The 13490-nt window shown below is 37.2% G+C and overlaps 1 protein-coding gene across 3 annotated transcripts in view; it reads right to left on the reverse strand.

Moving 5' to 3' along the window:
* Window positions 1-13490, reverse strand: part of GPATCH8 (G-patch domain containing 8) — a 121525-nt gene that overhangs the window by 39110 nt on the left and 68925 nt on the right. For all 3 annotated transcript variants that reach the window (XM_081344312.1, XM_081344310.1, XM_081344311.1), the window contains one exon: window positions 13188-13260. In XM_081344312.1, the coding sequence (XP_081200438.1) occupies window positions 13188-13260 (73 nt within the window). The remainder of the gene's footprint in view (window positions 1-13187; window positions 13261-13490) is intronic.

Raw genomic sequence — 13490 nt, forward strand, 5'->3', positions numbered from 1 at the left:
TTCAAAAAAAATTATGTCATGGGATATTCTGGTACAGGATGGGAATAGACAGAATAGTCCCAGAGGCCAAAAGAGTGGATTTATTGACCACTTATTCTCTGCAGTTCTGGAAAAAATATTTTTGTTTGTTTGCATTTGCAAAAAGATCAACAACTGAGGTCCAATTCTCCTTGAGATTGGATATGTACTATATATTTCCTGATACCTTTATGTATTCTGCTGGTATCGAAAGAAGATACCTCTCTGCTAAAGTGACCACTTTCTGGTGATTCCAAAATCTCAATCTTCCTTTGTGATTTACCTAGCCCACAGGTCTGCAACCCGCGGCTCAGCCATCTCCTGCGGCTCCCAGTCCTCTGCCATGTGCAGTCAAAAAAAAAAAGTGGGACTAAAAAAGTTCAACCAATCAATTCAAATATGCAGGGTAGGTGCATATCTCGCCTTGGCTCCACTCTTCAGTCAAACCCTGTTCTGCGCATGCGCGCATGTATGCCCATGCGCACACATTTTTTGCGGCTCCCAGTTTTTCCTTTTGTGAGGGAACCGGTTCCGAGTGGCTCTTTCACTGTTTCAGGTTGCTGACCCCTGACCTAGCCCTTATTGAGATGCTGCCTTTATGCATCAAGAGTTTACACTCTGGGCATCAGGGCAATTTAAGTCAGATGCACAGCTCTGAATTCCAGTTGACTGATAGAAAATAAGTACTCATGGAATGAACACGTCATCTATTTTCAAAGGGGGTGTCCCACTTAGTGTTCTGTTCTGATTGGTTTCCCGAGCAGAACTTCTTGAAAAACACTGACTAGAATGAGTTACCAATGTAGAATTGGGCTGCTTTCTCTGGTAGTGTACTTTTTGACAATTTGTTTCTCAAACAGAAACCACCACCCCCACTGATGTAGGTACTGTTGGTATAAGAAGGTACAAAAATCAGAAATAATAATAATAATAATAATAATAATAATAATAATAATAATAATAATAATAATAATAATAATGCATTTGACTCACTGCCACATGACTAGATAATCAAGTGCCTAGAAATAACAGGAGTCAGTAGAAACATCAGAAAATTTGTGCAAAGATAGATGGCACAATGAAAGACATAGTTGCAGGTCAATGGTGAAAGACTGGAAGAGGTTAATATCAAGAGAGGAATATTTCAAGGAGATTCATTATCACTACTACTATTTGTTATTGCACTGTTTCCTCTGTCAACAATACTGAATAACTCAGGACATGGCTATCAAACATCAAAAACATCTGCCAGACTATTTTTTTTATTTTAATCCCATTTATATCCTGCCCTTCTCCGAAGACTCAGGGCGGCTTACAATCCAAGCACAAATCAAATGTGCTTAGCAATAGCCTTCATTCTATGTATATGCCTGCTTATTAGGGCTTCCCCCCCCCCAAGCGGCATTATTACAAAGTCAGCTTATTGCCCCCAACAATCTGGGTCCTCATTTTACCTACCTCGGAAGGATGGAAGGCTGAGTCAACCTTGAGCCTGGTGGGATGCGAACCTGCAATAATTGCAGGCAGCTGGTGTTACTTAAGGAGGCATTAGCCCACTGCTCCACCAAGGCTCATCCTACCTCCTTTACATGGATGATCTGAAGCTGTATGGAAAAATATCATCTGAAATAGAATCGCTACTGAACACTGTCCATATATATAGCCAAGATATTGCAATAGAGTTTGGCTTGGACAAATGTGCCACACTTACTCTCAAACAAGGAAAAATAGTGAAAACTGAAGGAATCAAGATGTCTCACGAAAATAACATTAAAAGTCTGGATGAGGAAGATTTACTGCAAATACTTGGGTATCCTTCAAGCTGACAACATCAAGCACACTGAAGTCAAAAAAGATTAGAGGTGAATACATCAAGACAGTGAAAAAGATCTTAAAAGTCCAAACTCAATGGAGGAAATATCGTGAAGGCAATCAACACTTGGGCAATTCCAGTCATTAGATACACAGCTAGAATAGTGGCCTGGACTCAAGCAGAACTAAAAGCAATGGATAGGAAAACCAGAAAAATAAAGACAATGAATCATGCCCTTCATCCACACAGTGACATTGACAGACTCTATTTACCAAGACAAATAGGTGGTCGTGGAATGCTGCAAGTACATCAGATGGTTGAAGAAGAAAAAATGGCTTTAGAAGAATATCTGAAGGACAATGATGAAGATGCACTGAAATTAGTATATCAGGAAGGCTTACTGACTACTGGAGAGACCAAACTGGCCTACAAGAAAGACCAAATGAAGAACAGGATAGAGGCATGGGAAGACAAAGCACTACATGGCCAGTACATTAAAAAAATAGCTGGGAAAGCAGATAATAACAAGACCTGGCAATGGCTAAGAGCAGGAAAGTTGAAGAAAGAGACCGAGGGACTAATTCTGGATGCACAAGACCAAGCCTTAAGGACAAATGCATACAAAGTCAAAATTGAGAAGACAGCAACAGACAGTAAGTGCCGCCTATGCAAAGAAGCTGAAGAAACACTGAACCACCTGGTAAGCTGCTGCAAGAAGATCGGATAGACTGACTACAAGCAGCGGCATGACAAAGTAGCAACGAAGGTGCATTGGAAGATCTGCAAGAAATATCATTTGCCTGTAAGCAAGAACTGGTGGGATCATAAAATAGAGAAAGTCATAGAAAATGATAAAGTTAAACTGCTCTGGGACTTCAGAATTCAAACAGACAAGCACCTGCAACATAACACCCCGGACTTAACAATTGTCGATAAGAAAGACAAAAAAGTCTGAATAGTGGACGTGGCAGCGCCTGGAGACAGCAGAATAGAAAGACTGTGGCAAAGGCAAGCAAGGGTAGTACCAACTAACAGACGCCTTGAGTACAATCCCAAAACAACTGGAGCACCACCTGAACACCATTGGCATTGACAAATTCGCCATTAGTCAATTGCAAAAGGCGGTCTTACTAGGAACTGCTTCCATCTTGTGACAATATCTGTAATACCATCAAACATCCACATCTGCCTATCCCAGGTCCTTGGTAAGGACTCGATAGGTAGACAAAAATGCCAAATCCAGTCTGAACATCTATCTGGCTGATTGTGCGACGAATAATAATAATAATAATAATAATAATAATAATAATAATAATAATAATAATAATAATAATAATAATAATAATAATAATAATATTGGAAGGGACCTTGGAGGTCATCTAGTCCAACCCCCTGCTCAAGCAGGAAACCCTAGTAGCTTCTTTCCTAAGAATTAAAAGGCTTAGTTTTGTGAGCTGCAGGTCATTTCATCAGATGCAGTGACTGAACTAGGTGGAAATAAAGGCATATAGATGGGATTGAATTCAGTCAAAGGAAATCCCATTGATTTGGAACATTGTAAGCAAGGCTGACAGAAACATGGAGATAGGCTTTTGATAAATCTGCTGGAGCCAATAAATTTCCTGGTAAATTTAATCTTTTCCCAGGGAATTCACGACAACATATATTGTACTCCTTCATTTTTTTTCTTGTGAGGTAAATGGGCCAAGAGAACATAACTGGAACAAAGCCATTCAGTGAATGTCCACAGAACTGAGCCCTTAGTCATAACTAAAGTATTTTTATTGCTTGAATTGCAACCTCATGAAACCTATGATCTAATTGTGTGGATCCTTGGGAGGGTTCCATTTAATCTACTGAATACAAGGGTCATGACTGGATCATCTACGTAGGATATTCAATATGTCTATTTTCTATAGCAAGACTTGTTAATTAGGGCTGGGGAAGGATGAAGGTTTGATTGGTTCTCCCTTCATTTCTTTGAGGACTGTTAAAGAGAAATTTGCTACCATAAAGTTCTCTGGGAAGATTTCTGACAGCATCTGATTACTAGGCACAAACTGACATTTGCCTATTACTGTCTTGAGAATCCTCGTCACTTTGCCAAGCAACTTGGAATATAGCTTTGTTTTGAACAAAACGAAGGGTGAATAGGCAAGTATCATCTTTAGAATATTCACTCTCTTCCCCTTCACAGCAGAAATCACAGAGTTTCCCTAGACTTTCCTGCTTCCATTTCACTTGAGCTTGAGACTGCTGTTGAAACTACAGAACCTAGATACTTCTGATAAATCCTGAGTGAACTGCTGGTGGTGGTGGTTGACATCTTTCCCACATCTATCCTTCCTCTTCCTCATGTTCTTGAATCTTTGTCTCCTCCATCTGTTCTTGCTTGATTAAAATGAGAGATAGGAGGAGGAAGGAGATGTAGAAAATATTGTAGTAGGATTATAAAGACATTTGGGGAGTGTGGATTGCTGTATCCTCTGGCATGCTGCCTTACAGTACCAATAAGTAGAAGAAGGGAGATAGTCCCATTCATATATTAACTGAGAAATAGAAGAGTCACCAAACACAGAAATATAGCTGGAAAGCCCTTATATGGACCTCCCAGACATCACAGATAAATGCTTTCCCACACAGCATTAAGAATGAGGTTGTTTCTCTTGACTGCCTTGAATTAAATACTTAATTCTGCTATCTCCTACTCTCAGGAATGCAGTGGGGAGAAGGAGCAGCCACAATTGTGTGTCTATGGAGAGGGAGGAGAACCATTATGGGGAATGCAGATAGTGCAAACCTCTATTTGATCTCGTTATTTTGTCCCTGAGGGAAAGGCTTATGGACATGCTTATGTGAGAAATAGAGAGCATAACTGCTTTCTTATTCTACGAACATAGAAAATCTCCAGTTTTGAGCTGAAAATTTGATCAACTAGGAAACATTCATAATGTACACATTTAAAAGAACAATGTTGAAGGTGCCTTTAACTCAGTAAAAAAGTTGTCCATAACTAACCCATGTTACTTAATTTTATTCATTCTCTATATAATCTGCTCTTAATGCTTCATCACTGTAACAAAGTCAGGTAACAGATCTTGTTGTGAGATGTTCCTGTGATCTTGACTTATTTCTTTTCTTCTCATGTTCTTCTCCAGAAGTGGAAACTAACCACAAGTTATTGTTCTTTTTGAGAAAGTATAGCCAAAGACTGAAGGAGCTTTACTCTCATGGGACAGGGAGGAATTCTTTTCAAACCTGCTTTTACACTAGAAGAATTCTCCTTCCAGTTGACTTCATCATTCTGGTGAAAGAGAATATACTAGTTATCCTAACATGTGCCTCATGGGATACAGTCTGCTTCTACTCTCTAAGATGTAATTTTATAAATTGCACAAAGTATGAATAGAACAAAGTCAAACTAGAGTCTTGTACTATAAGAGTGCTGATTTCAAAAGAGAAATTTTGAAAAAGGAAATTATAAAAGTCCAGTCTAGCATAATTCCAATGAAGATGAAAAATAACAGCTCTCAAAAGAAACCAGTATGGCTGCACAAAGAACTCTCAAATAAGTTAAAAAACAAAAAGGACAAGTATAGAAAGTGGAAAGAGGGGCACATAACTAAGGCAGAATATCAGCAAATAGCCCAAGTCTGCAAAGATAAACTGAGGAAAGCTAAGGCTCAAAATGGATCAAGGCTTTCAACAAAGTCAAAAATAACTAATAAGCTTCTTTCAACATGTAAAAAAACAAGAAAAAAATTCAAGTAAACAAAAGGAAAAAAACAGTCCAACCTATCAGAAATAGTACCATGAAAAACAGTGAAATTAATATTTGATCCCCTATCAATCAGCAAGATTTCTGGCTCCCAGGTGTCTTTTATACAGGTAACAAGCTGAGATTAAGAGCATTCTCTTAAAGGGAGTGCTCCTAATCTCAGCTTGTTACCAGTATAAAAGACAACTGTCCACAGAAGCAATCAATCAATCAGATTCCAAACTCTCCACCATTGCCAAGACCAAAGAGCTGTCCAAGGATGTCAGGGACAAGATTGTAGACCTACACAAGGCTGGAATGGGCTACAAGACTATTGTCAAGCAGCTTGGTGAGAAGGTGACAACAGTTGGTGTAAATATTTGCAAATGGAAGAAACTCAAAATAACTGTCAATATCCCTTGGTCTGGGGCTCCATGCAAGATCTCACCTCATGGAGTTTCAATGATCAAAAGAACTGTGAGAAATCAGCCAGAAGTATACGGGAGGATCCTGTCAATGAACTCAAGGCAGCTGGGACCATAGCCACCAAGAAAACAATAGGTAACACATTACACCGTGAAGGACTGAAATCCTGCAGTGCCTACAAGGTCCCCCTGCTCAAGAAAGCACATGTATAGGCCCATCTGAAGTTTGCCAATGAACATCTGAATGATTCAGAGAACTGGGTGAAAGTCTTGGGGTCAGATGAGACCAAAATTGAGCTCTTTGGCATCAACTCAACTTGCAGTATTTGGAGGAGGAATGCTGCCTATAACTCCAAGAACACCATCCCCACCATCAAACATGGAGGTGGAAACATTATGGGGGTGTTTTTCTGCTAAGGGGAAAGGACAACTTCATTGCATCAAAGGGATAATAGACAGGGCCATGTACTGTTAAATTTTGGGTGAACCTCCTTCACTCAGCCAGGGCATTGAAAATGGGTCGTGGATAGGTATTGCAGCATGGCAATCACCCAAAACACATGGCCAAGGCAACAAAGGAGTGGCTCAAGAAGAAGCACATTAAGATCCTGGAGTGACCTAGCCAGTCTCCAGACCTTAATCCCATAGAAAATCTGTGGAGGGAGCTGAAGGTTCAAGCTGCCAAACATCAGCCTCTAAACCTTAATGACTTGGAGAGGATCTGCAAAGAGGAGTGGGACAAAATCCCTCCCGAGATGTGTGCAAACCTGGTGGTCAACTATAAGAAACGTCTAATCTCTGTGATTGCCAACAAGAGTTTTGTCACCAAGTACTAAATCATGTTTTGCAAAGGGGTCAAATACTTATTTCACTCATTAAAATGCAAATCAATTTATAACTTTTTTGAAATGCATTTTTCTGGAGTTGTTGTTATTCTGTCTCTCACTGTTAAAATAAATCTACCATTAAAATTGTAGACTGATCATTTCGTCGTCAGTGGGCAAATGTACAAAATCAGCAGGGGATCAAATAATTTTTCCCCTCACTACAGTTGCAAGAAAAAGTATGTGAACCCTTTGGGATTATGTGGTTTTTTGCATGAATTTGCCATAAAATGCGCTCTAAACATCATGTAAGTCACAACAATAGAAAAACACAGTCTGCTTAAAATAATACTACACAAACATTAGCTGTTGTCATGTTTTAATTGAACATAAAATGGAAACATTCACAGTGCAGGGTGGAAAAAGTATGTAAACCTTTGGACTTAATAACTGGTTGACCCTCCTTTGGCAGCAATAACCTCAACCAAACGTTTCCTGTAGTTGCAGATCAGACCTGCACAATGATCTGGAGTAATTTTGGACCACTCCTCTGCACAAAACTGTTTCAGTTTCTTGGGATGTCTGGTGTGAATCGCTCTCTTAAGATCATGCCACAGCATTTCAATTGGGTTGAGGTCAGGACTCTGACTGGGCTACTCCAGAAGGTGTATTCTGTTCTGTTGAAGCCATTGTTTTGTTGAATTACTTGTATGCTTTGCGTCATTGTCCTGTTGCATCACCCATCCTCTGTGGAGCTTCAGTTGGCGGACAGATGGTCGTACGTTTTCCTGCAAAATGTCCTGATAAACTCTGGAATTCATTTTCCCATCAATGACAACAATCTGTCCAGGCCCTGAGGCAGCAAAGCAGCCCCAAACCATGATGCTCCCTCCGCCATGTTTTACAGTGGGGATGAGGTTTTGATGTTGGTGTGCTGTGCCTTTTTTCCCTCCACACATAGTGTTGTGTGTTTTTCCCAAACAACTCAATTTTGGTTTCATCTGTCCACAGTATATTTTGCCAGTAGTGCTGTGGAACATCCAGGTGCTCTTTTGCAAACTTCAAACGTGAACAGATGAAACCAAAATTGACTGGAGTGGCCCAGTCAGAGTCCTGACCTCAACCCGATTGAAATGCTGTGGCATGATCTTAAGAGAGCGATTCACACCAGACATCCCAAGAAACTGAAACAGTTTTGTGCAGAGGAGTGGTCCAAAATTACTCCAGATCGTTGTGCAGGTCTGATCTGCAACTACAGGAAACGTTTGGTTGAGGTTATTGCTGCCAAAGGAGGGTCAACCAGTTATTAAGTCCAAAGGTTCACATACTTTTTCTACCCTGCACTGTGAATGTTTCCATCTTATGTTCAATTAAAACATGACAACAGCTAATGTTTGTGTAGTATTATTTTAAGCAGACTGTGTTTTTCTATTGTTGTGACTTACATGATGTTTAGAGCGCATTTTATGGCCAATTCATGCAAAAAACCACATAATCCCAAAGGGTACACATACTTTTTCTTGCAATTGTATATCTTGACCATCAATGCAGCAATGCTATAATCTTGTGAACATTAAAGTACGACAAACACTTAATCCTTCTGAATCATTTTAATGAATTTCCCATCTTGTTTTACTGTCAATCACTTTATGAAACAAACTATTTGTTATAAATTATTTATTATCCTTTCTTTTTATATGTCACCATGGGATGTTTCAGGAAAAAGGTAAAACAAAAACACTCTCTTGCTTTTTGTTACCTCAACAAATTCATATTTTTGGCAATTATTACCTGAACAAATTCATATTTTTGCCCATGTAATGTTTTCAACCTCTTAGCCTTCAGTCCTAGGATTTCTTGTAAGAACCAGTACAAACACTAATTATGTCATACCTACTTTGCTTTTCTAGAGATCAACCTGGTTGGTTGTGGGTTACTGTCTCCATTTAGGGAAACAACTTTATTTTCAGTTTCGATCCCTTTATTTCTAAATGAAAAATATCTATATATTGTTTCAACATGATCTCTTGCTCTCACCATCCACAGACATTCCCCAATTTAGGGAAATAATTTATATGCCAGAAGTGAATGATTAGCACTCTGTATTGTATAGTACTTCAAATATGAATGTAATTATTACTACTCTGAGTGTTAAGATTTTTTTTTTAATGAACAGCTTTCATTATCAAACAAAAGACCTGCCAGTTTGCTAGCTCATAGAAAGCCAGTAAAAAAGAGAATGAGGAATATTATTTTTATGGTTTACCAGGAAGGTTGATTAGATTGCATTACTGTTTATTTATTCTGTGTTACTTTATGTATTATTAGGAACCACCTTGACCAAATTAAGATGGGTGACCATATAAGTTTATTTTTAGAGCAGCAAGATCACTTAGAAGATGATGTTAACTAGAGACAAGTAGAATTTTGCAAAAATCTAGCATGAAAAATAGAATAAAGTGGCTGAATTAGCTACATTAAATGCTTATACAAGTATGGAATAGTTATGTTTTTTTAAAAAAATAAATCCTGCTATACAGTATTTTCTCTAAAGAAAAAAAAGAGTTAAAATACCTCTATTTTACTTTTCAGAAATTTCAGTTACTGTTCTCAGAGAAAAGTATTTTATCTGCTCATCATTTAATAAATATAGCTGAAATTTTCTGGGAAAATTGTTTGGAAGGACAAAGTTTTTTTATTAGGCATTAAATCAGACTTGGACATTTTACTGCCCATTGGGCACATCCAGCCCATAAGCTGTCCCTGTCTGGCTCACAGCAGCAATGGCAATGGGGGGTGCAGGGGAAATTTAATTCCCAATTTCTCACTGGGAAAATTAATTGCCCATCCTTGCATTAAACCACAGAGAGAGAGAGCAATTCTAAGAACTCAGCTACTGTGTTTGTAAACAGAGGGTATAGGATTCAGTATAACATATAAACTTTCCTATTTTGTGATATTCATGAATGTTGAACCACCCACCACTGTTTCAGTTACTTCACGATGCAAGAACTTCGCAATTAATATTAGACTTTATCATTCCATCACATAGGATAGAAATTATCAAATGAAGAATGCAGCACACTGAAAATGTTGGCTTCAGTTTAGAAGAGAGTGCGTGAATTCAATCAGAACTTTAAACTATAGACTAACATCAAATCAAACTCTGATTCATCTTATTTTCATGAATAATCTTGGATAGCACAAATATATAATAGAAATTCTTAGAAAATAAAATAAAAATGGTAGGTAGCAGGTAGGTTTTGTCTATAAATACACAAATGGCCATAAGATAATAAAGGTAAACCTTAGGCTGACAAGGAGAGTTATGTTATCTTTAAAAAGTGGCAGAAACAACTTTGCATTTGTCTTTAAGTAAACTGATGTTTTGTGACTGGCAATACCTGTTGTGGTGGTAACATTGTAAATGGGAAAGCCTCTACCATAGCAGCCATTTTCCCTCATTATGCACAACATAAATGTAATAAGAGTCCAATTTTCCCTAAATGAAGAGTAGCTTTAACTACCAGTATTAATGGTGATTCCTTGTAATACACTTTTGCATGAAACATGAATGTTTCAGAGCTAAAGTGCATTATAATACTAGATTTAATATTACTTTTAATAATTTAATAATTATCATGGTTGTTTCAGAACACTGCCACCATTACAAATGGAAATATTAAAAGTGACCAAAAGGAATATTTAATAATCTTATTGTATTATAGCTACTTTAGAAAGTTATATAATGGACTTTGTAATAATGCCGCTTGGGGGGTGGTGTATGAAAGCCCTAATAAGCAGACATATACATAGAATGAAGGCTACTGCTAAGCTTGTAAGCCGCCCTGAGTCTTCAGAGAAGGGCGGGATATAAATGGAATTAAAATAAAAAAATAAAATAAATAAATAAATAAAAATATTACAGGTATTACCAAAAATCTGGATATTCCTATGCATATCTGCAAGCTAAGCTCTTTCAATATTAGCAACATAACAATTTCCCATATCTAATGAAAGGTTTTTTTAAAAAAATATAGCCCATTATTAGAAAAATTTTGAATTAAAAGTAATAGATGACTCCAGCAATTATTTACTGCTTTTCAGAAGCAAATATTATAAAGAAACAAAAATGGACAATCCTAGAGTTTCAGTAAATCTAGTCTTTTGGATAGACATATCTGAGGAAATATTGTAAAATATTTTAAATTCAGGACATGATGATGTGTGCAGGGAAAAGATCCAAGGGGCATACCACCCTCCCTCAAAGGAAGCAATCCTCCAACTGGCTCAAAGCTGGGGCAAATTTTAAAGACAAGATGCTTCCCCTTCCTCATCCAGTAATCCTCCAGCTGGCTCACACATACATCTTCCCCCATCAGAGAAATTAAAGGAATCCAACCTTCCTTTCCAAATAGTGGTGAATACAACCCTGGTTTCTTTCCTTGTGCTGTTTGGAAAGGATTGAAGCACAATACATGGGAGTTGCTGGTGGGCCAGAAAGAACCTTCTGTAGGGCCAGATGTAGCTTGCAGGCTGTAAAGCAGATCCCTGCTTTAATGTACCATAAGGTGCTGGCTAGATTTTAATATACCAATTCTCATTAGACAGGAATCTTAAAATGAGCCTTCTAGATAGAGCTTCTATGCAGGAGTTCAGATTATATTCCGATTCATGTCACCAGGAACATATAAATAATGAAAGCTAATAGACAATAGCTTTCAGAAGTGTTTCTTCAAAGTGCACTACGGTATTTATGAAGCCCTTTTTGAATCATTATAGCAACCATAGACTTTTCAGACTCACATGGCTGCTTTAGAAATTGCTCCTGCATTCTGCATGTGCAGGCATACATCTGTTTTGCTTCTGTAACATGTAGTGAAACAAAGTAACTATGCATGCATACAAATGCAATGACAGAAGGGAGATGCCATTGCAAACCTGAGAAAATACACGTTTTAATAATTTAAAAAAATACTAAAAACATTCTTGTATGCATTCCAGAGCACCTCTCTGAAATATTTCCCCAAGATTTTAGCTTTAAATTGAAATTCAGTAACTATAGAATTTGTTAAATGTATGTGATAAAGTAGAAACACACACACACACATTCTCTCTCACACGCACATGTGTTTAATCTAAACTAATTTGTAGTTGCACAAATAAACACCAAACACCGTTATTTTGGGAATTCAGGTTCTCATTATAACTTTTTCCAATTAATTTTGCTGTTTGAAAAGAACAGTCTTTTCAATTCTGAAATCATATGAAACCACTTCTATACCTTAGTCGTATAAATATAGCTTAGCTTGCTAGGCAGCACTTACTTAATAATTACTCTGGATTGTTCATGCAGTACAAAAAACCCTCACTCCTTTAATTAATAAGTAACCTGCACTGGGGCATAATAGGAATGAAACATATTAGAGGATAGGCAATGTAGTTAAGTTCCAATCTATGTTTGGATTCTACTTTCAGAATGACCTTGTCATGCTGTTGTCTAAATTGCTTTGCGGCTACTCACTAAATATGTATTAGTTATCCAAAAAAATCTGATACCTAACTAAAATGTCCCACTGCTTGAAGAAAAAAGTAACACTCAATATATACATATAATATACCTAGGTTACCGGTATATGGGCTGATGTGAAATGGGATGGGGAATCAAACTAGGAAGAAAAAATCAGAAGTTTGTATTGGGTCAATGCTAATTATAGTAAATATTCTTCTAAGCAAAATGTGTAACCTCTCATAAGCAACTTCAAGTGAATAAATTGCAGTAACAAATAATTTGCATTAATCAGATTTCTGTATGTTTTGAAATTTACTGTTTAGAGTAACATTACTCTGTTAGTTTCAAGCCTCAAATCTCCAATGCAGACAATATTCAATTTTAGTCTAACGCAATGCAGATAATATTCAATTTTAGCCTAAAATCTAAGTATCTAAGGTTGAAAATCACCTCTTAAGTTAAAAAATAACTATTTTCTGGAGAGGAGACTTATTGCATTATTTCTTCTGTTTCATCCACCAAAGGTGATAATAAAATCATGATGACACTAGGACGAAACAATTGTGTCAACAACAGAATGATGCATAGGTTTCCCATCCATACAATATTCCTCCTGCAATATTTCAACTTCCCTTAAATAAAACCTGGTATATATATATATACATAAGTCAGAATACAGACCACATACTTGACTGATATATATGAAGAGAAACTCAGTGTAATAATGATAAATGTAAAACTCAATAAGTACAAGGGCAAGGAGGGGAAGAATCTTAAGTGGAAATCTGACTTGAAGGACAAGAATATTTTAATGTTTAGGTTTGTTTTTTTTACTTACCTTGAAGAGATTTCCCCAAGCCTTGACCCAGCTTCCAACCATGCTTCTGTAGCAAGCGGTGTCCAATATTATCCTGATAGACAGAAGAGAGAAACAAACCAAAAATATTCCAATAATATGTTCTTCTTTTACAATGACATTTCAACACATGGCGAACAAGGTAATTTTCTACATGTATGCATGCAAAATAAATGAAATAAGAACTACTTAGGGACAACAATTGCCCAATAAAAGGGAAAAGATATTTATATAAAAACAAAACAAAAAACTAGAACACCTGCTGGTAAGATTTTTCCACAGGAA

This window comes from Vipera berus (genome assembly GCF_964194415.1).
Source record: "Vipera berus genome assembly, chromosome: Z".
NCBI lineage: Eukaryota > Metazoa > Chordata > Lepidosauria > Squamata > Viperidae > Vipera > Vipera berus.